General features: G+C 34.0%; 1 protein-coding gene across 6 annotated transcripts in view; it reads left to right on the forward strand.

The window, feature by feature from the left end:
- Positions 1–24,657, forward strand: part of LOC118197778 (uncharacterized) — a 91,142-nt gene that overhangs the window by 17,410 nt on the left and 49,075 nt on the right. For all 6 annotated transcript variants that reach the window (XM_085814175.1, XM_085814178.1, XM_085814179.1 and 3 more), the window contains exons 3-4: positions 15,437–15,517; positions 19,071–19,112. In XM_085814175.1, the coding sequence (XP_085670301.1) occupies positions 15,437–15,517; positions 19,071–19,112 (123 nt within the window). The remainder of the gene's footprint in view (positions 1–15,436; positions 15,518–19,070; positions 19,113–24,657) is intronic.

The following is a 24,657-nucleotide window of genomic DNA, read 5'->3' on the forward strand; positions in this document are numbered from 1 at the left end:
AATAGATACGTATATAAACCTTAATAATAATTAGATACAGTGAGTCTACTATTAGAATATCTGTTTACAATTTCAATATTTATAGAAAAAGAAATAAATCTTATCTACTTGAATTCTGCACATGTTTCTTGACGAATAAACAACTTTGTTAACACTTGACATCAGTATTTTCACAGTTTCACAGTAAAGCAGGAACTAGGATATTATTCAATAAACAGAACACAAATACAATATAATATCTCAATTCAATTCATATCAACATTAAATTTATAGAACACTTCTATCACTAAGCAAACACGGATTAGAACGTGCATGGCAACGCCGAAAACTGATGCCATCCACAAAAAAAAAGATACAAAAAACTTGCGTCATTAAAACATTAATACATTAAAAGTCTCGTGTTCATTCAATAAAGTTATTCATAAAACTGTCTCGTGGATATCTTCCGAAGTTTATTGACGGCATTACGTAACATCCTCCCACCTTGATTTGCCACCTTCGAGGTAAATCAACAAAGTTCGAAAGTTCAATAGCCCAGTCTCTTAGGTATCTTGATTACTCTGCCACTTCTTGACGTCTGAGGAGCTGCTGAAACATCCTTCTGAATTGGAATGTCATTCTGTGATATTGCTGGTGGGTCATTAGTAGTATTTGATCTGGTATAATAGGATCCCCAGAAGAATTAACTTCTAGAGGGTAAATTTTTTGGACTGGACGAACGAGATGACCAAGTGGAGTTTTGACTTTGACGACTCTTACATGGCCGTCTCTCCCTGGATACAGTTCTTCAATTACTGCAAGTGGCCAATTAAATCACTTCTGGTTTTCAGAACCAACAAGGACCACTTCTCCAACTTTGAAAATTTTGTCAGATGTGCCAGCTTTTTGCACCAACTGACCTAAGTATTCTGTCCGGAATCGTCACCTGAATTGTTCACGCAGTTCTTGGCAATAACGTTCTCTCTTTACCAGTTTGTTCCTATTCAAATGATCAAGATCAGCCGTTCCAATCTCTTTTACATCTTGGAGAAAGTTGGATGGTGTTAGAGGCCTCAACTCATCTGCATTGTTGGAGATGTATGTTAACAGGCGGTTGTTAACGGTGGCTTCTGCGTCGCAAAGAACTGTGAGGAGTTCCTCATACATAACAGACGACTTACCGAGAACTCGAACAAGTAGATTTTTCACTATGCGAATTAATCTCTCCCACCAACCGCCCCACCATGCTGCGATTGGGGGAATGAATTTCAGTTAATTGGATTTAGAGTTTCAAAAGCAGCTATCTTTTGCAACTCAGTTTGGTTCAATGTACCAGAGACACCGATAAAGTTCGTGCCGTTGTCACTATAGATAACTGTCGGACAGCCTCGTCGAGCGATGAATTTTCTCAACGCGAGTGCACAGCAACCTGCACTTAAGGATGTCACGATCTCCAAATGTATTGCTCTGTAAACTGCACATGTAAACAGCACCACCCAGGCTTTAGTCTTTTTCCTAAGAATAAGGGGACCACACAAGTCAATTCCGGTGACTTCGAAAGTTCGAGCTTCCTATACTCTGTCTAAAGGTAAATGAATAGGTATGGTTGAAGGTGACTTTGTTGTGAATCTCTTGCAGGTAATGCATTTTTTGATTATTGATCTAATTGTTTGTCTAGCTGAAATAATCCAATATTCTTCTCTAATCATTGACATGAGCATTTGAACACCGGCATGAGAATTCTTTTTATGGTATTCAAGCACTAGACTTTGCACAATATGATGCTTTGACGGAAGTAGAATTGGATATTTAAATCCAAATTCATCATCTCTTGCGAGAATCTTTGTTTTCACTCTTATCAGTCCTATTTCATCTCATTCATTTATTACATCTCCAGTCTGAGAAAAACTTTCACGTTGAACTAGTTAGACTCAAAGTGTTTTTTGAATCTTTTAACTCAGCTGCAGACAAGAATTTTGCTCTATTTACAGATTTTGCCTGACAGCTTCTAATAAATCTTAGAACCCACGCTAAAATTCTTACAATTGTTGAAAATTTAGAATATTTTTCATACCACTTAGATGTATCAGTACTCACACTAACATTTAATACTAGAAGTTTTCTTTCTGATTTCAGAAGAAATTAATGCCTCATTGGGTTTAATTTCAAGGCGTGGCCAACTATCCTTCGGATTCTTTAACCAGTTAGGACCCTCCCACCATGAATTCTTTAGAATTTGATGAGGAGTACAACCACGAGATGGTATATCAGCTGGATTTAACTGGCTTGGCACGTAAGACCACTGATTTTCCTCTGAAATTGCACAAATCTCTCTGACACGATTTCCTACAAAAGTTCCCTATTGATCATTGCGCTTGATCCATGACAGAGCTGTGGTGGAATCAGACCAGTAATGTTTTTCAATTTCGTCTAAGGATAATGCCTCTACAACATACTTCGCTAGACGTACTCCTAAAACACAAGCTAAAAGTTCAAGACGTGGTATTGTCATCTTTTTTAAAGGTGCAACACGAGATTTTGCGATCAGAAAATTTACACATGTGTCACCATTGTTTTCGCAGCGTAAGAAAATCACGGTCGCATAAGCTTTCTGGCTCGAGTCACAAAAAACATGCAAAGTCCAAGTTTGTTTCCATATCCTGTTCTGCGCGATATTTTCAAATCTGATAAGATCTGTAATTCACAGTACCATTTCAAAAATTTTTGTTTGACCTCTTCTGTCAGTGGAGAATCCCAGTGTGCTTTAATAGACCAAACTTCTTGAATCAATAACTTAGCCGGTAATAATACAGGAGCTAAGAACCCTAGCGGATTGAAAATCCCCTGTGTTAAGGACAAAATCTCTCTTTTTGACAGGTTGTCTAGATTTCGCACAGGATTAATATGCATAGAAAGGCTATCATCCTTCTATGCATATTAATAAGAGACGTGACACAATTATCGACATAAAAAGAATTTCGAAGCTTTTCTGCTACGGGATTTCGCTCCGCAGACACTCAAGACAAATGGAAAGAAATAACAGCACCTAAAAGATACGGGCTGGATCTAACACTAAAAACTACCCTTGTGTGACGATACACCTTTATGAGACCATCCTTTTTCCACCAAAGGAATCTTAAAAAATCTCTATCCTCTTTTTTAAGCTCAATTTGTAAGAATGCGCATCTTATATCAGCCGTAACTCCTATGCGTTTCTCTCTGAATCTTAATAATAAGGCAGGTATTTCTTCGATCAAATTCGGTCCCTTTACCAAACAGTCATTAAGAGAAGGTGCTCGTTTAGATTTACATGATGCGTCAAATACCGACCGTACCTTGGTGGTAAGACTATCCAGTTTAATAACAGGATGATGCGGCAGATAACGTCCTTTAGACTTAAGATCGCACACCGGAACTTCTTCTATCACGCCTTCAGCAAGCCATTCGCTAAAAACCTTATCGTACTCTTCAAATATATTCAAAGACTTAAGTCTTTGTGTTGTGCTGAGAAGCCTTTTTTCCGCAATATCGTGGTTCAATGGTAAATCTATGTTATGTTCTAATCAGGGTAAACCAACACAGTATCTCCCCTCTTCATTTTTACCTAAGGAGCCTAAAAATTGTTCCCAAGCAATATCTTCTTCCGCGTTCTTTGTAGAATTACTGCTGGAATCTGAAATTCCTATTGTCTCTAAGTTCCAAAGATCGGATACGTTTAGGTCCCGAAACGTCAGACTTACATTCAAAGTAGATATACCACTACTTTGTGGTTCGGAATGCTCCTTAAGTGGACCACAAACAGTCCATCCTAATGTAGTGTCTATTGCAGTCAAACCTCCATCAAGCTGTTTTACTTTGCCTGTAAGAATTGAACCGTAAATGTCACTGCCGATTAGCATCTCTATCTTCGGACAACCTGTTCCTATGTCTGAAAGCCATATCTTTTTACACTTAAGTTCTTTTAAAATAGGGCCCTTAGGTACGCGTGCTATATTTCCACATATAGCTTCCTGATCCAAAAACACAAATTCCATTTCTTTTCTCATATAAGGATTAAGAGAGCGTAGCTTGATCCGATACTTTTTATGTACGTTCGGTTCAATTTTAACCCCTCCAAAACGCGTGTGAGCTACAGTTTCCTCGGCAATGGGAATTAGTCCTAATTCCTGTACCGTAGACTTCAAAATGTATGATTTTTGTGAAGCGCTCGTACTTCTCTCGTGCCTGAGTTTCCTAACACATTGACTTTAATTGTCATGAGAGCTACCTCAGTGGAACACATCTATCCCGCTGTAGTTGTCTGAACGGTGTCTGGCTCTGTTGCCTTTTCCTGCATTTTCTGTGTCTGCAGATCCTGGCAGAGAGAAACTGTGTGAGCCTTACCACACATAGCAACGTACAAACTGTTTACACGACTTAGCAACATGTCCAGGCGAAAGGCACTTTAGGCAACACCTCTTAAGCCTAATTTTATTCTTTTTCTCATCTAATGACAGAGAGCGTGCTTCGTAACAGTCCTTACTATCGTGTAGTTTATCGCAAAAAATACAATTATTATCTTTCGTTGTAAAAAAACCTACCGCCGTAGGGACATTCGTTAACTGTTTCGATTTAAATTTGCTTTTTAACTCTTTTCGATTTATTGCAATACTTGTCTTTTTGCCCAAAAATTTCAAATCCACTCCGCGCTAACTTAAGTCTTTCCTCCCCTTCCACTTCACATCTTAAAAATTTCATCAAATTAGTTAGGCGAGAAATATTCTGACTTTCCTTTACTTCTCTAAAAAGCGGACTTCTTTGCCAGGCTCTGAGGACTTCCTCCAAGAGGCATGATTCTAGCATGGGATATAACCAACAAGCATTGCTTTCCGTTTTAATATCTAAGGATTCGAGAGCTCTTAGTTGTGCTTCAATCTTATCAAATAATTGTGGCAATGCTAATTTTTCACTACTGTAATTTTTCACTACTGCCTGTCTTAACATTCGTTACAATCAACTTTACAAGCTCTCTCACGTATACCTCAATTAATAAATCCTGATATTCCCGAAACGTTCCTTGAGAGCACTAATAGCTTTTGAATAATTTTTCGCAGACATTGGGTAACTGTCAATAAAGTCTCTAGCGCGCATCCCTTGTTTCATGCTTTGCACAAGATACTGAAATTTGTCACTTTCGTGCAAATCAGGGTCCTCGTGTATTTTTTCGAACTGAGACCAAAACGGAAGCCAGTTCAATAATTCTCCATCAAACTTCTTAAGCTCTATTTTCGGGAGCTTTAACGATCTAGTATTACGAGGTGAATTACTAGAAACACTACCTTGCGACCTAGTTTCTAAATTTATCTGTTCTAAGGCACCTAATTTCTACTAACTAAGCGAGAAATAGTAATAAATTCATCCTTATAAATATTTCAGCTTTCCATTTCATCATTAACTTTTTCAGACGTTACCTCAGTCGAAATTATAAAATTCAAAATCTGCTCGTTAAGTTCCTCAATATCTTTCTGTAACATTTGCAACTTTGTAAATTTATCTTTAATTATACCTGCTGAAAAATCATCCTTACCAATTTCGCTTTTCAAAACATTAACAGTCTTTGTAAAGGAAGAACGCAATCCTCTGCGTTTTACAGTTAAAGGATTCATAATAAAACGATGAATGAAACCAGCTTTACTTCACAAAATACCATTCAACAAAATAATTCTAACAGAAACCTCACTGCGTCCTGTCGCAGATGCCACTTGTAACGAAAATATTATCAAAAATATCAGAACTACGCCGAGACTACCCGTCAACAATTGTTCTGCACAGGTTCTAAATAGATACGTATATAAACCTTAATAATAATTAGACACAGTGAGTCTACTATTAGAATATCTGTTTACGATTTCAATATTTATAGAAAAAGAAATAAATCTTATCTACTTGAATTCTGCACATGTTTCTTGACGAATAAACAACTTTGTTAACACTTGACATCAGTATTTTCACAGTTTCACAGTAAAGCAGGAACTAGGATATTATTCAATAAACAGAACACAAATACAATAAAATATCTCAATTCAATTCATATCAACATTAAATTCATAGAACACTTCTATCACTAAGCAAACACGGATTAGAACGTGCATGACAACGCCGAAAACTGATGCCATCCACAAAAAAAGGATACAAAAAACTTGCGTCATTAAAACATTAATACGTTAAAAGTCTCGTGTTCATTCAATAAAGTTATTCATAAAACTGTCTCGTGGATATCTCTGAAGTTTATTGACGGTATTACGTAACAGAAAGCAAGAACCCCTTTTCTACAATTTAATGGCTATCTGATTAAAATTTACATTGTTGCTTAAGTTTTGCACACCAGTGTACTAAAGAAATAAAATTAGCCACTTTTTCTGTACATTCTAAATGCATTTAGTGTTTTTAGAATAACGGAAATCCTTAATTAAATCCAAAAATTCTAAAATGAAAAGGAAACGTGTTGAAGAAAGAAACTGAGTACATAAAGGAAATTATTCTTCAAAGAAATGTGCAGCTATTATTATGTAAATTACCCAACTGTTTATGATTTCAACCTTTACTATAATTTCCCATTTCTATTTCCTCATAGAGTTATTGGGCCAGATTAAATTACAATTAAATTGTATAATCTTTGACCACTAGTCCACATTATTAGTTTGAATTTGACTGTTCTTGTTTAATTACGTCACCGTGAGCTGTAATTGATTTTGTTAGCATCGGAACATGCCTTTATGTTCTAAGTTCTTTTTAAATAAGGCGCTTATTTAAACCTTTGTCTGATATTGTAGTTAATTTCAGACATAGCGATAATATGCTCCACATCTGTCTGGGGTTTTGGGCTATTTAACTTTCACCAGATCATTTAAACCCTCATAGGTACATTATAGCCCCGTTCACAAGAGCAGATTCGACCGGTAGCGAAAACCGGTTCTTCCAACGTGTCCCGTTCACATGGGACAAGCATTAACTGCCTCGCCGAATTGGAGGTAGAACTTGGTTGAATGTTCCTTACCTCTCGGGAGCAGGGCAAATGGGGAGATTTCCCGTACTATACTGCGCGGTTCACTTAATTTTAGTTACTGCTCGCTGGACTGTCAGCGAAACAATCGCGCTGATAGATGTCTGGGGATGTGATAGCATCCCCTCCAAAATTAGATAGAACTGTACAAGATACGGAAATTATAGACAAATACAGACAAGGTTATCTGATGCTAGGTATTCCAGAAATATCGTTCAAATTAAAACTAAAGTTAAGACAAGTGCATATCGGCTTCAACGCGACAAGGGACTCTGTACCTTTCGAATGATTTTTTCTTTTTTTTTTTTTAAATTTAAGCATTTTCATCTACTTTTTATGAATATTATTAAATGGTTTTGTGAGGCAAAATAATTTTAAGCTGAAAAAAGTTTTTGCTAGTATTTTTTTTTAATTAAAATTTTTGAAGAAAAATTTTACAATTAAAATGTCTTTCTTCTCCTACAATTTTCAATGTCTCCCCCCAGTTATTTTATTGTATTTATTAGAGTGTTCTTAATAACTTCAAGGAATGATTTTGCAATTAATGAATTACTTTCTGAGGGGGAAAAATACTCTTTTATCTAAAATCTTTAAATCAAATATGATCTCAGTCACATTTTCATTTCAAATAATTTTTTTCCTTTCAGTATTTTGCAAAACCCATCCTTGTTTCTATAAAGTATATAATTTTAAATAAGCAGTAAAAATAATAAAACATTTAGCCCATACCTGTATATATTTTAGGACTTTATGTAAAAGGATTTATTGAAAAAAAATGCAAAAGGTTTCTCAGTTTGCATTTTCAGTTTAAGAATACAAACTGTCTAAATAGACATTTAATTATTTCAAATCTTTAAAATTTTATTACTGAATTTCAGTACACACATTATATATAAATCAAACCTAGTGCTATTTATTCAATTGGTAAATATAAACATAAATTACAAACCTTTTTTTAAAACCTTATGTGGCCAGAAAAATTGCAAAAACTCATAAAACGCAAGCAGAATTTTTCTTTACCTGTTTTTGTTTTGTAAAACACGTTCAAAACAATTTAATACATTAATTAATTATAATATCGTTGCGTGCGTACGGGTTTGTAATAGATTGATAATAGTTCGTAAATGATTGTCATTTCACTCAAATCCGATGATAGCTTAATTAAATTTATTTTATCAACAGAAACACTTCAAAGTTCTAGAATTTTCCACAGAAATACTCGTACAAGTGTTTAGAATATCACTAAGTATAATCAGTAGTTATGCTTCAATCTAATAAGAGCGTTAAACACAACGGAATTCAAAATGCATTTTAAGAGAAACAGGGTTGCCACGCTAACTGGAAAACCGGGAAAAGTCAGGGAATTTGAAAATTGACCAAAAAATTCAGGGAATTTAAGTATTTTTGTCAAAATCTGGAAATGTCAGGGAAGTTCATACAATGATCCCGCCAAAAAAAGCGATTTTTGCGCCGACGTCAGAAGAGATAACTTTTTTGGCGAATTGCCTATCACGTGAGTGTCATTCGGGCAGCTGGCATAGAGCCAATTTTTGCAGCTCCAATTTGATTGTCTTTTAGAACGGCAAAGCAAGTTTCCCGCAACTTTTGGTTTCCAGTATTCTCGAGAATCGCATGTGCAGTGCATGAACTAAAGAAAGTACCTGTTCTCGTATAAAACAAATGGGTTTAATCTTAGTATACGGTACCATGGAGGTTAGAATCAAAGAATATGTATTGTAAAGTAGGAAAACCCCTCTGCAACAGACGTGGCTCCGTTCCATCATAGAGGGAAACAGCTGTGCATGCATGATATATCTGCCGCCAAAGCTGGAAACCGGTGTCGAAGTTCGAAGGTCACGTTATCAAGAGTTCATTAAATGAATATCCTTTAAAATTTCTTCAACCACTTGCGCTAAAAAGACGTGCCATGCACGTCGAGATGTTTTCGTCTCAAACTGCGAGCGACGTGAACACCACGTCGATAAGCATTTATTGCAAAAATGAAAATAATATGGTGCACACGTCGCCTAACAACGAGATTGTTTATTTCTCGAGTTACAGCTCTGGATTCACGTCGATAAGCATTTATTGCAAAAATGAAAATAATATGGTGCACACGTCGCCTAACAACGAGATTGTTTATTTCTCGAGTTACAGCTCTGGATTACCCTCGCAGATGCGGAGCGGCGTAAATGAGACACTTTACCGCTTGCTATATTGTAGCGCACGGCACCGCAACCGTGAAGTTTAGTCTTAGCGCAAGTAGTTAAACTCTAAAGAAAAAGAAAATATTTTTTGGCGCAAGTAAATTAATTCATGGGTTAGTAATTTTCAGGGGGGGGGAAACTATGAAAATCCGTTTTTAAAATTATTGCGAAAAATCCAAGAAGAAACGTCCTTTGGTAAAACGTTTCTTTTTGGATTTTTCGCAATAATTTAAAAACGGATTTTCGTAGCTTTCTTTTTGTCAAAGAACGTTTCTTCTTAACACGTTTCTCAATTTCCGATGCACATTGCGGAGAGGGAAATTCTGGCCGCCAGGTTCCATCGCCAAATCCCTTGGCAAATTTTCCCTCCGCATTCTAGCGGCGTAATAGCATTTTACTTGTATGGAAAATTTTCTTCTTTAAATAGACCAAAGAATTAGAGATTCTTTGCATAGACGTTTTTTGGTTAATCTCCATGTGTGGATTTGGCGACATGATGATGCGCAGTAAACGGGTCATTTTGGTCTTGGCGACAATTTTCAAAATCGTGCCAAAGCCTTACCGTATACTAGAATTTTACCGCAAAATCTTTTTAAACTTTTCTTTTTAATAAATACCTTGCCATTTTGCAGTAAAATAAAAAATAGTAATCTGTCATCTAGGTCAGTGGTGTGCAAACGTGTTTCGACTGCGACCCCTTTTGTAGAGAGAAAATTTTTGGTGACCCCTAGAGATAAATGTTCACAAATACGATGTATATTTCGCGCATTTCTTTCGTTTCATCGAATAAAAACATCATCATATCTGACTCATATTAATTTTATTTATAATTTTAAGAAAATACTTTTTGTATAACACAAAAATCAGTAAATTGCCCTTTAATGAGACGTATGTGGCTGCAAGTTTCTAATTATCTCATCGATGTTTGGATGTATGTTGCTAATTGCAATTCGCATATCATCTTCAGGGTTTAAACGTGAGCAGTATTTAGTTTTTATTGAAACTAGTTTGCTAAATCCAGTTTCACATAAATACGTTGATGCAAATTGTATTAACACATTGATGGCATTCTTGCATAAAACGGGATATTGTTTTACCACGGATAGCCAAAATGTTTGACAAGGCTGAGTCTTAAATTGATTTCGAAGAGTATAATCACTAATTAGATTTATCAATTGCTCTTTATAACTAATTTGAAGAGTTGAACTGCATATGTCAAAGGAAAATGGATCACGAATCCAACCAAGATCGCTTTCAGGAAAATCCTCGAATCTTCTCTAAAATTTTTCCTTTAACTTTTCAAAGTAATTGGAAATGATGTTTTTAAATGTAAATATATCTGTATTATTTTCCTTGATAAAATCGTTAAAGCAAGGGAACATGTCGGTGTTGTTTTTATTAAGTTTGCATAGGCTAAGCTTATTCTTAAAAGCTTGAATTTTACTGGCTGAAGTTATGATAGTTGAATTCTCACCCTGCAAGCTCAGATTTAAGTCGTTAAGTTTTTCGAAAATATCAACTAAATAGCTCAGCTTCCATAGCCAAACTTCATTGATATAATAACTTGCCAATCTATGTTTCTTTTCGATTAAAAACATGTACACTTCATTTCTCAAATCAAATATCCGTCGCAGTATTTTCCCACGTGAAAGCCATCTGACTTCGGTGTGTAACAGTAATCTCTCATACGTTGAACCCATCCTCATTGCAAAGTATTGAAAAGAGACAGCTGTTGTGGCTGTTGCATTTAATGTAGTTAATTGAACTAACAGCGTCTTGTAATATGTTGTGCTACTCTTCATCCATTTCTTTTGCAACAAGAGCTTGCCGATGAATCATACAGTGAAATACAATATGAGGCGCCATCTTCTGAGTTAAGCCTCTGAGCCCTTTATTCGAACCTGTTAATGCTGCAGTACCATCAGTACAAACCGAAACACAGTTTGCCCAGGTAAGGGACTTTGTTTCAAAATATTCATTTATTACTTAATTGAATATTTTGAAACAATATAATTTTTAATATTATTTCTCCAGTTGTTTTTCCTTCCAAACTTTTGCGACATAAAAAGTTTCTGTTATATCTTCATTAAAAATAAACCTAACGTAAATAATTAGTTGCGACATTTTAGTAATATTGGTAGTCTCGTCCAGTTGTAAAGCAAGTACAGATGAATTTTGTATGCGTTTTATGACTTCTGACTCGATATTTCATGACATTTCAGGAAACACTTTACAGTAAAACTGGCGAATTACCGCGAACAAGGCGCTATCTACCGGAGTGAAAAACTTGTGTCTTCACACTTTACATGCATTACGCATTACGGTCAAAGAAAGAGCGGACAGCATGAAATTGCAATTAAACAGTGAGTGACGGCGCTTCACTCTTTATATGTACACTGTATGGTATGCAGCATGCAGGCAAAACGCATTTCATAAAAATTTGGCGACCCCCAAAAAACTTCTGGCGACCCCTAGTTCGCGCATCACTGATCTAGGTAACCATGTAATATAACTATATTCGCTCTAAAATATCGTTGATTATTCTAATTCAATTTTTAAGTAATTATCTTTATTTTTATGTTATTCGTATAATTTAATGATGCTTCTTCCCTCTAAATTTATTTATTATTAGTAAATAATATTTCTAAATTTCAGGAAATTTTCTCTGGCATAATCTTGAAATTAATTCTAGCAGTATGATGACATAGCATCACGAAATTTAATGCACATATTTGTTTCTTATGTATGCTGCGAAATAAATGTAAAATACCTCAATTTATTAAAATAGATTTCTTTCTTTCGTTTAGCTGCAGAATGTCTGCAAAAAAAGCCTTATTTTATTCCAGATTGGGAAGATTCTAATCTCAATCTTCAATGGAGAAAACAACAACTGTTATAATTATATTTGTGTTTTCAAGTGTTAAGGTGCTTTTTAAGAACATACCTCACACAAATTAAATTTACCTAAAATCTAACCTAACTATTTAGCATTGTGTTGTGATTGATAAGGACCGGATTAGCCTCGTGTTGAACTGGTGATGATCATGAGTAATAATTAAATAAAACATACATTTGTTATCCAATGTATATATCTTAAATTTTATTAAGTTTCTTAAGTGGACAAGTAAACAAAATTATCAAACAAAGTATACCAAGAATAATTAAGAATAAATGTTCTCTGGGATTTATTGAATAATTAAGTGAATTTGCTACACAATAAAGTAATACCATAATTTACATCTTAGCGTAGCCAACGTACATTACGCGGATAGACTAGAAGTTTCTTGAAACGCACCTGGAAAAGTCAGTGAATTTCATTCTCCTGTTTGAGTGGCAACCCTGGAGAAAGTTAACTCAGAAATATCTCCATCTAACGCTGAACGCTATCTAACGCTGAACGCTATCTAACGCTGAACGCATCTAACGCTGTACTAACAATTGGCAACAATAACAACTTATATACATAAATAATGTAATAAAAACAGTGTGGTATAATAAGATTATTACTTTGAAACCGATGTTTCGAATTGATGCCCAAGAAGAACCAATATTTCCCATTCTCCTTCATTGCACATCTTTCAAAAAAGTAAAAAAATCATCCAATTAATTTCCTGTATCATTTTTTTAAATGCGAAACGTTTGTTTTATAAGCTGTGAAAATGTCGGAAGTTTGTAACCGATATATTTTTAGATATGAAATTTTAAAATTAATGGGCATCAAGAAGTCTAAAAATATGAACGATTTTCAAAGATTCTCCCAAAATACTTTTAAAAAAATTACACTAAAAATTTCATTTAATTTTTGTTTCTTTCACAGTGTGTTATGGTGCAAACTATAATATTCTGTGATTCTCAGTTTATTTGTTAATATTTGCAAAAAATCGTTTCAACTTTAAATATGAAAAAAATCTAATCCTCTAAAAATCAAATGTGTGACACCACATCCACAAGCAGTGTATGTACAAAGTTTGAGTTCTATATCTTATCGGGAAGCAGTTTAAAAATCCATGACCATCTTTTAAAAATAGCGACAAGCACCAAGAGTGAACTAAATAACAGCTTATAAAATAATAATAATTCAAAAGCATATGTTTTTCAGGAACCATTACGAAAGTTCAGGTACCAGTTGTGAAAGTCCAGAGTACAAAATTAACAACAGTAAACAACGTTAACAATGTGTAAACAGTATTAGAAATCTGCCAATTCAGAGACGTGATTGTTCACAGAAGCTTAGGTGTAAAGGGGAAGGAAGACAGTGGTCTTCTGAACGGGTCCTAAAGACGAAACTCTTTCACTTTTGTCTCCTTTTTCTCCCCTTGCTAACGGCAGCTGTGCGAAGGAGCGTTGCATGTGAACGGGGCTTATGGAGAGGTTGACAAGTTAGGAGATGTAGCACACAGAAACTAGTGAGAGCACTAGTTTGCATATTGAGACAAATCTCTAATTGTTAGAAAAGATGCTTAAAAGAGAAGGAAATCGGTATAAACTTTCAAATATGACCAACTATCATAAGTGTAAAATATTTAATGCTACTTGATAAATTGCGTGGTTTATTTTATTCTCAAACTTGTTAACAATTATGTTAATTAATTCATGTTTAGTAATAATGCGTACTACTTAGGGATCTATTTTATTTTTAGGATTTTATTACAAAAGTGAAATTTATGCATAGATAATATCTTCAATTGAACTTATTTAGTTCCCGTTTGCTCATAGGTCCTTAATTTTTTTAATTAATGGTCCTTAAAAGTACTTAATTTCCGTGTGCAGAAATGTGTACGAACCCTAATGCAGAATAGAAATAAAATTAATTATTAGAATGATTTCTACATTGTAAATTAGAATCATTTTCTACATTGTGAGGATTTTGTAAAGCCTTCTAATGATTCAAGTATTTGTTAAATTAATGAAAGATTTTCTTTCCAACTTTGTTTTTGGTTGATTAAAATTTGAAAAGGTCACGATTTTCACTATCAAATTTCAGGCCAACTTCTATCAGATAGGAAACTTGGATGGAAGATTTTGGATTTAGTTCATTGTTGACAAGCAAAACTTGATACTTCTGAAAGCATCTTAAGTTTTTTTTAACTTACCTAGCTGTAAGCTTTATTTTTTATGTGTCATCCCTATTAGCATGAACCATAATAGTCGGCTTCTTTTTTACTGTATTTTCAATTGCTACATGCATCATCTTAAACTAAATTTTTATCCCAGGATCATATTAAAAATAATAAATTTCAAATTAAAGTGTTAAATACAGAAAGCTGCCTAGAGTTTGGATAATTTTTACCTTGTTAACTAAGCATTAAATTAATGTTGTTACTGACGTTGATAAGATGGATAGGCCTGCTGATTCTTGCTAGCAGTTCTGTGTTTAGATGTAGTCCGAGATCGCCACATATATCAAGTCGATTCCAGTGCTTTGTTTTTGTTTGAGTTGGTGATGAAAACCTTTTCTCACACAAATACATAGAAGCAAATTAAATTATAATTTTTAAAGTACAGTTGCACTGTTCAGTATATTTCATTTTCATTGGTAGTGAGCTTAAAGGTGCCATATGTGTGGAGAAATGATGCAAGAAGCATCACAATCATAATCTCTCTTTTGTTACTAAAACTAAAGTGCAAATTCCTTAGATAGGGTAACCAGTAATCATTTTCACAAAATTTCTATATTCGAAGAAAAAGTGATAGATGATTGCCGTGTGTACTTTTCAATTCTGAGATTTTCAGCTGTAGTGTGGTATACTAGGCAGTTAATTTGAATTTTTCTTTCTTCTTTTTTGGAAGTCTGGGAGGACCACAAGGCCATGCTTCAAGAACCACTTGTGGTTTGCAGACCACAGTTTGAGAAATGCCAAGTTAAAGTATTTTAAATCAAAGAGCTATTATACCAATACTCGCACTAGAGCAGCAGCGAATCAAATGCATAGAATTTGCCAAAAATATTTGGGAAATGAATTCTGTAAAGAAATCATCCAAGTGATGTGTCTCAGGGTGTCACTGATGACCTCCTTTTCCCGAATTATGGATGTCCAATAAGCAGAGATCAGTATTTTTTCAAATCTGCAATAGAAACAGAGAAAGATTACAAAAAATAAACAGTTTACAAACCTGATCAAGAGCCTTTTCATTATAAAAAAATCTGTGAATTTAAATCACTGTTGAGATAAGTCTAGTATATTTCTGAATAACTTTTGTTTTTCAGCTTTGAGACGAGCAAGTATTGGTAACAGAAGCAGAGATAATTGTCCATTGAAAGCCACAGATGGTGGAAAAAATATTTCTTGTAAGTGCATGAATTTTGTATCATCTTTTCTTAGTTTTTTCGTAGTTTAACTGACCATTATCTGAAATTTATTTTAATAAAGACAAAATATATTTTTGTTTTTTGTGGAAAAAAAATTGGTTTGTCATTTCAGAAAAAGTCAGTTTTTGTGTCAAAATACCTGTATTAGAACAATGCTGTATATAAATCTAATGCATATCCTGAGTCGTGCTTTCGAGACATGAAAAACGCAATTTGAATTTCGTCAATCGACCCACTAGAACAGGAGATATAGAACTGTCCCATTTTTTTCTGTGCAGTGTACATCTGTTATGTAATTGTTCAGTTATGTACTTATTCTAACATATGCTCACTCGTCCAATTAGATAATGATGAGAATGGAACAAAAATTAATTAAACTGTTACAATCACTTTCTACCAAAATCATGTTTATTTTTTAAGAATACTTTTTTAATGACAGTAAATATTATTCTTTAGCATTGAGCTCTAATTAGAAATAAACCTTAATAGAGAAAATTTTTAATAAATTCGTTAAATTCACGAAACTTAATAAAGTTAGGAAAAGGAAACATGAAAGCAGTACTTTTAGTGCAGGTAGTAATCACCTCCCAAATCTATGATTTTCTGCCAACATTTTGGTAGTTTTTCAAAGCCTTTGGCCCAGAAACTTGGCGGCCATGAGTCCAAAAACGGATGAACCTCGTTTCGGACATCCTGTGCATAATGGAAGTTAGCACCAGCAAGATGTAGCTGCAGGTGTGAAGAAAGATAGAAGTCCAAAGGAGCGATGTCCAGGCTATATGGTGGGTGTGGCAAAAGATCCCATTCGAGTTCATACAGAGTCCACTCGATGAATGCAGACACATGTGGTCTTGCATTATCTTGATGGAACATCACCTTTTTGTGCTGGAACTCAGTTCGACATTTTCCCTTGATAGCAGCGTTAACATGATCTAGCATCCTTACTGTTGAGGTTTTTATCTTTTTCCAGATACTCTTTGTGGATAATACCATGGCAATCCCACCAGATACAAAGCATGAATACTTTACCATCCATTATTGATAAAAGATATCTTGATCAAGTAAAAACTGAGTTTTCTGTATATTACATAGATAATTTTAAAAAGTTATGGTTTGTGTATTAATAAAGTTTAGGGAGTAAAATGTTACCTAATATGATGCTTGCAGCTTTAATAATACCTCATTCACGTGCTACCTGTGAAAGAATGTTTTCAATTATTAAAAGGAATCAAACTAAATTTCAACCAAATTTAGGTACAAATACACCAAACGTATTTATTTGTCATTGAGAAAGTAAACATGCTGGCATGCTGAAGAACAATGTTAAGACTTTAAGCATGCTACTTACAGATCTTTAATTCATGATTTATAAATAAATTAGAAGTATTTTTGACAATGATTATGTGTGTTTTGTTTGTTTCCTTGTAAAATTGGAATTCAAAAACCGTATAAAGGTGCAGGGTTTATGAATTCTGAATTTTTCCTGTGATTACACTCCTCAAAAGTAAAATTGCAACAAAAAGAATGTGCGTATTGCCATGCAAATTGCAGGAGTGAGAGTTGTGTATATGCAAATGATAAAAGTTGTACACGCGTTGGATCATGTAGTACACATATGCGGGCTATAAAGGTAGTCACTTTCCCTTCTCATAAACAGCATCTGAGGGTTACTGAGCATTGGAGACTTTAGAAGAAGCATAGCACATTCCTCTAAGACATCGGCCAGCCCAATGCCATTAGTTAATGACTGTGGAACGTGACCTTATTATTGAACTCCATGAACTTGGTTTGTCGTTGCACACAATATCCACTCGTGTTGGGCACAACATGAGTACCATCCAATGTTGTGTCACAGGATGGATTCAGGAAAGTGTATGTGCATGTCGATGCGTGCAGGTGCACATCAGACCGCAGAGACTGGTATATTCAGCAGTCAACTATTGGGGACCCTTTCTCTACGTCATGTGGCATCTGAAGCCAGCTCCAGGAGCATGTGGATCTGTGTCCACCCAAACTATACGTAACAGATTGCATGAATTACACTTACGTTCACGGGTACTAGCCTCAGGGTTACCATTGACTGCTGATCCCAAGACTAGATGCCTGGTGTGGTGTCAACATGATAGGGCTTAGAACATTGAATTACATCGTTTTGTTCACGGTTGAATCTCGTTTCTGTCTGTGGAGGAATGATGGTCAGCGGTGACCCAGAAAACGCTACAAAACAGCCCATTTCGCCGAGCGTTCCACCGGTCCTGCACAGAGCATTATGGTTTAGGGTGGCATAATGTTTGATCACAAGATGCCCCTGGTAGACATTAACCACAGTTTGACAGTGGACGGCTACGTTACGCAAGTTGTGGAGCCTGTTGTTCTGTTCTGTTTGCAGGGCACTTGCAACCAGGACTAAAGAAAAAGAAGGGCTGGGTCAACCTTTTGAGGGGAATGACGCCGACGCGAACCCTGTTGTGAAGCAATGTGACGTCACTGGGTTCCTCACCTCGCCTACTGACCAGAGCTTCACAGTGCGAAAGATTAAATCTTTACTTCTTACTTTTATTTGAAAATTATAGTGAGTATACTTTTAAAATGAATTAGTATTTATAAGGTGTTTGTAACGGGAAAATGCTAAAAAAGATGGCTCTGTGCCACTGCTAGCTGTTGTAATACGAAAGAAACAAATGTGGTATTTCACCCTGATTAAACTTTTCTCTGAAACTTAGCTTTTATGGAACTTTTCTGTTGTTTACCTCCCCCCAAATGGTTACCTAGGTTTCATATAAATTAACATCTATATGAAACCTAACTAGATAGCAACCTTAACAATGCAAAAAGCTTCATTTAAAGGGGTAGTATTTCATTAACTTCAGTATAAATCCAAATAGATTTTACCTGAGTAATATAAGACTATGCAAAACAATTGGCATTTTTATGCCTTCTGCGTAGTTTCATTTCATTTATGGTTCTGCATCTTTTCTTATTTTTAAAATTCCCCAAAATGTTCTCATCTTTTCAGGCATTCTGCACCATGTTAAATTAACGAGGTGAGAGTTTATGTGCTGCCAACTAGTACCATTTTGCACTTGGGATCCTGTGTCAGGATCAATAACTTTGTGATTGATTAACTTACAGGTATTCATATCCAGTAGGTGTGAGTCATTTGCTGAAATATCTAAAAATCTAGGAGAAAAAGTTCCTAGATTGATGTTAATTCTTCCTGCTTATTCAGAGTAATATCATTGGCACAGCTATTCATGACATGATATAAACAGGCTATCACATTTGGTAACCCATTAACAGAAAAGTACTGATTTTATATTAGTGACTTGTTTATCCTAATTATTTATGTGCGAGTTGCCAGCAAGATGATATTAGAACTAAACAAAATTCATCTTTTGTTTCAGTCAGTTTGATAAAACACAAATGATGAAATCAGTACTGAATTGAAAATTATTAAAACTGAAAATCTGTGTATTAATTATGTTAAGAATTATGTGTATTTGTTTTTAAACTGATTTTATTTTCATTGCAGTGATTGATAGTTATGCAGTGAGGTTGGAAGAGATGTTGGCAGGTAAGTTAAATACCCCTTTATCGAAAAAATATAGTGGCTTCATTTTCATTTAATAGTAGTCTTTCCCCATATTTTCATTCTACACTTCAAATTATGCCAAAAGCGCCAAGTTTCATAAAAATCAGAGTACTTTTTAAAAATTAAGGTCTAAAAATTGTAGCTTCTCGATGTTTACTGAATATGATATATATTTATTAATAGCTCTTTTTACTTCCTTGTACGAAGTAAAAAGGAAGTATTGTAATCGTGAAAAGTTTCAGTCAGCAGATTTCAACGAAAATATCCATTTTGACCGCTATCGAATGCAATTTAACGATGTTTTTGCGTGATATCTGTACATAAGGACATAAAAGACTCGTTTCCTCCAAAAACTGATAAAACGGCATTAAAATTAATTCTGAAGAGAATTTTTCGTGGCGTCTGTACGAACGTATGTACATACGTATCTCGCATAACTAAAAAACGAGTAGCCTCAGAACGTTGAAATTTTGTGTATAGGACTGTTATAACATGTAGATGTGCACCTCGTATTTTGGTTGCAATCGGCCGCACCGTATATAAATATATTTATGTATATATCCACTCTGTTACTCGGCACAGTGATCTCAGTTTCTTTACTCTTATATGTTTGTAAATTGTACATTTTTTGCTTTAAAAATGATTGAATTATGTTGTTCTTATCTTCCGGTTAAGAGTTTTATGCCTTTCATAATTCTGGAAGCAATATTTGTACAATTATCAACAATTTAAAAGCTGTTTAAGTGCAGTTAAGTTTTAAATAACATGGCGGACATATTTGTTTACATTTGAAACAGCAGAATTGTAGATTTGTTGCCAATCTAGAGAGATTAAGCTTTGCAACAACAAAAATAACGCCTTCATTTATTATTGCGAATTTAATCATGTTTAATTCTTTCTGGAATTTTTTTGAGGAAATAAGTGTTTAAGATTTACTTAATTTTTAATAATTACTAATTTAATTTTTAATAATTAGTAATTTTTAATACAGATATTTTGAGCTTTTATGTATTTTTGTCTTGTCGCGAAGTGAAAACTGAATTAATTGAATGAGAAATACTCAATCGTCGGTGAAAAACTGTTTCTTTTTTGTTTTGTTTGCTTGATTTCTTTTTTACATCGTTCTAACTTTATTATAGTATTTGAAAAGAACATGTGGCAACGATTAGATAATTCTTTAAATGATATACATTTTGTGCATTCTGAGTTATAATATGAATGAAATATAATACTGTTAAGTGAACCTTGTGCCAAAGTGTTGCTATGTTAAACAAATAGAGTGAATTTTAAAGAATGCCTTTATTCTATTGTGGTTTATGCGCTGTCGATGAAGTAGATTTAATTAAATCAATAAGTTTAAAACAAATGCGTATAATTTAATATTCCGTACGTTTAATTAAACATTGATTCCTTCTTTCATGAATAAAAATCTAGCTTCAATCCAAATAAAATTTGCTCCCTTTTTTCTGATTTGTTTTTTAAATTTGTATTTTTAAATAATTTTTACCATCATCTTAAAGTAGTCTAAGCATTTCTACAAAAAATTAGAGTTTTATGTTAAAAATTTTCCAAGATATATGTGAATGTATATTGACATGTTTCAAATTTTGACATACTTGTTATGAGTGATAATAAAGCCAAATCCCGTTCACATGGGACAAGCATTAACTGCCTTGCCGAATTGGAGGTAGAACTTGGTTGTTCCTTACTTCTCGGGAGCAGGGCGAATAGGGAGATTTCCCGTACTATACTGCGCGGTTCACTTAATTTTAGTTACTGCTCGCTGGACTGTCAGCGAAACAATCGCGCTGATAGATGTCTCCCCTCCAAAATTAGATAGAACTGTACAAGATACGGAAATTATAGACAAATACAGACAAGGTTATCTGATGCTAGGTATTCCAGAAATATCGTTCAAATTAAAACTAAAGTTAAGACAAGTGCATATCGGCTTCAACGCGACAAGGGACTCTGTACCTTTCGAATGATTTTTTCTTTTTTTTTTTTTAAATTTAAGCATTTTCATCTACTTTTTATGAATATTATTAAATGGTTTTGTGAGACAAAATAATTTTAAGCTGAAAAAAGTTTTTGCTAGTATTTTTTTTAATTAAAATTTTTGAAGAAAAATTTTACAATTAAAATGTCTTTCTTCTCCTACAATTTTCAATGTCTCCCCCCAGTTATTTTATTGTATTTATTAGAGTGTTCTTAATAACTTCAAGGAATGATTTTGCAATTAATGAATTACTTTCTGAGGGGGAAAAATACTCTTTTATCTAAAATCTTTAAATCAAATATGATCTCAGTCACATTTTCATTTCAAATAATTTTTTTCCTTTCAGTATTTTGCAAAACCCATCCTTGTTTCTATAAAGTATATAATTTTAAATAAGCAGTAAAAATAATAAAACATTTAGCCCATACCTGTATATATTTTAGGACTTTATGTAAAAGGATTTATTGAAAAAAAATGCAAAAGGTTTCTCAGTTTGCATTTTCAGTTTAAGAATACAAACTGTCTAAATAGACATTTAATTATTTCAAATCTTTAAAATTTTATTACTGAATTTCAGTACACACATTATATATAAATCAAACCTAGTGCTATTTATTCAATTGGTAAATATAAACATAAATTACAAACCTTTTTTTAAAACCTTATGTGGCCAGAAAAATTGCAAAAACTCATAAAACGCAAGCAGAATTTTTCTTTACCTGTTTTTGTTTTGTAAAACACGTTCAAAACAATTTAATACATTAATTAATTATAATATCGTTGCGTGCGTACGGGTTTGTAATAGATTGATAATAGTTTGTAAATGATTGTCATTTCACTCAAATCCGATGATAGCTTAATTAAATTTATTTTATCAACAGAAACACTTCAAAGTTCTAGAATTTTCCACAGAAATACTCGTACAAGTGTTTAGAATATCACTAAGTATAATCAGTAGTTATGCTTCAATCTAATAAGAGCGTTAAACACAACGGAATTCAAAATGCATTTTAAGAGAAACAGGGTTGCCACGCTAACTGGAAAACCGGGAAAAGTCAGGGAATTCGAAAATTGACCAAAAAATTCAGGGAATTTAAGTATTTTTGTCAAAATCTGGAAATGTCAGGGAAGTTCATACAATGATCCCGCCAAAAAAAGCGATTTTTGCGCCGACGTCAGAAGAGATAACTTTTTTGGCGAATTGCCTATCACGTGAGTGTCATTCGGGCAGCTGGCATAGAGCCAATTTTTGCAGCTCCAATTTGATTGTCTTTTAGAACGGCAAAGCAAGTTTCCCGCAACTTTTGGTTTCCAGTATTCTCGAGAATCGCATGTGCAGTGCATGAACTAAAGAAAGTACCTGTTCTCGTATAAAACAAATGGGTTTAATCTTAGTATACGGTACCATGGAGGTTAGAATCAAAGAATATGTATTGTAAAGTAGGAAAACCCCTCTGCAACAGACGTGGCTCCGTTCCATCATAGAGGGAAACAGCTGTGCATGCATGATATATCTGCCGCCAAAGCTGGAAACCGGTGTCGAAGTTCGAAGGTCACGTTATCAAGAGTTCATTAAATGAATATCCTTTAAAATTTCTTCAACCACTTGCGCTAAAAAGACGTGCCATGCACGTCGAGATGTTTTCGTCTCAAACTGCGAGCGACGTGAACACCACGTCGATAAGCATTTATTGCAAAAATGAAAATAATATGGTGCACACGTCGCCTAACAACGAGATTGTTTATTTGTCGAGTTACAGCTCTGGATTACCCTCACAGATGCGGAGCGGCGTAAATGAGACACTTTACCGCTTGCTATATTGTAGCGCACGGGACTGCAACCGTGAAGTTTAGTCTTAGCGCAAGTAGTTAAAATCTAAAGAAAAAGAAAATATTTTTTGGCGCAAGTAAATTAATTCATGGGTTAGTAATTTTCAGGGGGGGGGGAACTATGAAAATCTGTTTTTAAAATTATTGCGAAAAATCCAAGAAGAAACGTCCTTTGGTAAAACGTTTCTTCGTGGATTTTTCGCAATAATTTAAAAACGGATTTTTGTAGCTTTTTGTTTTGTCAAAGAACGTTTCTTCTTAAAACGTTTCTCAATTTCCGATACACATTGCGGGGAGCGAAATTCTGGCCGCCAGGTTCCATCGCCAAATCCCTTGGCAAATATTCCCTCCTCATTCTAGCAGCGTAATAGCATTTTACTTGTATGGAAAATTTTCTTCTTTACATAGACCAAAGAATTAAGAGATTCTTTGCATAGACGTTTTTTGGTTAAAATAATCTCCATGTATGGATTTGGCCACATGATGATGCACAGTTAACGGGTCATTTTGGTCTTGGCAACAATTTTCAAAATTGTGCCAAAGCCTTACCGTATACTAGAATTTTACTGCAAAATCTTTTTAAACTTTTCGTTTTTAATAAATACCTTGCCATTTTGCAGTAAAATAAAAAATAGTAATCTGTCATCTAGGTAACCATGTAATATAGCTATATTCGCTCTAAAATATCGTTGATTATTCTAATTCAATTTTTAAGTAATTATCTTTATTTTTATGTTATTCGTATAATTTAATGATGCTTCTTCCCTCTAAATTTATTTATTATTAGTAAATAATATTTCTAAATTTCAGGAAATTTTCTCTGGCATAATCTTGAAATTAATTCTAGCAGTATGATGACATAGCATCACGAAATTTAATGCACATATTTGTTTCTTATGTATGCTGCGAAATAAATATAAAATACCTCAATTTATTAAAATAGATTTCTTTCTTTCGTTTAGCTGCAGAATGTCTGCAAAAAAAGCCTTATTTTATTCCAGATTGGGAAGATTCTAATCTCAATCTTCAATGGAGAAAACAACAACTATTATAATTATATTTGTGTTTTCAAGTGTTAAGGTGCTTTTTAAGAACATACCTCACACAAATTAAATTTACCTAAAATCTAACCTAACTATTTAGCATTGCGTTGGGATTTATAAGGACCGGATTAGCCTCGTGTTGAACTGGTGATGATCATGAGTAATAATTAAATAAAACATACATTTGTTATCCAATGTATATATCTTAAATTTTATTAAGTTTCTTAAGTGGAAATGTAAACAAAATTATCAAACAAAGTATACCAAGAATAATTAAGAATAAATGTCCTCTGGGATTTATTGAATAATTAAGTGAATTTGCTACACAATACAAGTAATACCATAATTTACCTCTTAGCGTAGCCAACGTACATTACGCGGATAGACTGGAATTTTCTTGAAATGCACCTGGAAAACCTGGAAAAGTCAGGGAATTTCATTCTCCTGTTTGAGTGGCAACCCTGTTATTAAATTTATAAAAAATATTAATCAAAAGTTTAAAGATTTTTTACCCTAAGAGTAAATTTTTATCTTCACCATTTTATCATCTGCTATTTTACTTATCTTCATTTTATATGCTGTGAAATTTTGCAGTAACAGTGACAAAATTTACTAGAATATAAGATTTTTATCTTTTTTTCTGTGTGACAAAGGT

This window comes from Stegodyphus dumicola, chromosome 3 (assembly GCF_044657685.1).
Source record: "Stegodyphus dumicola isolate Sdum_Otavi_A_Nest chromosome 3, ASM4465768v1".
Lineage (NCBI taxonomy): Eukaryota > Metazoa > Arthropoda > Arachnida > Araneae > Eresidae > Stegodyphus > Stegodyphus dumicola.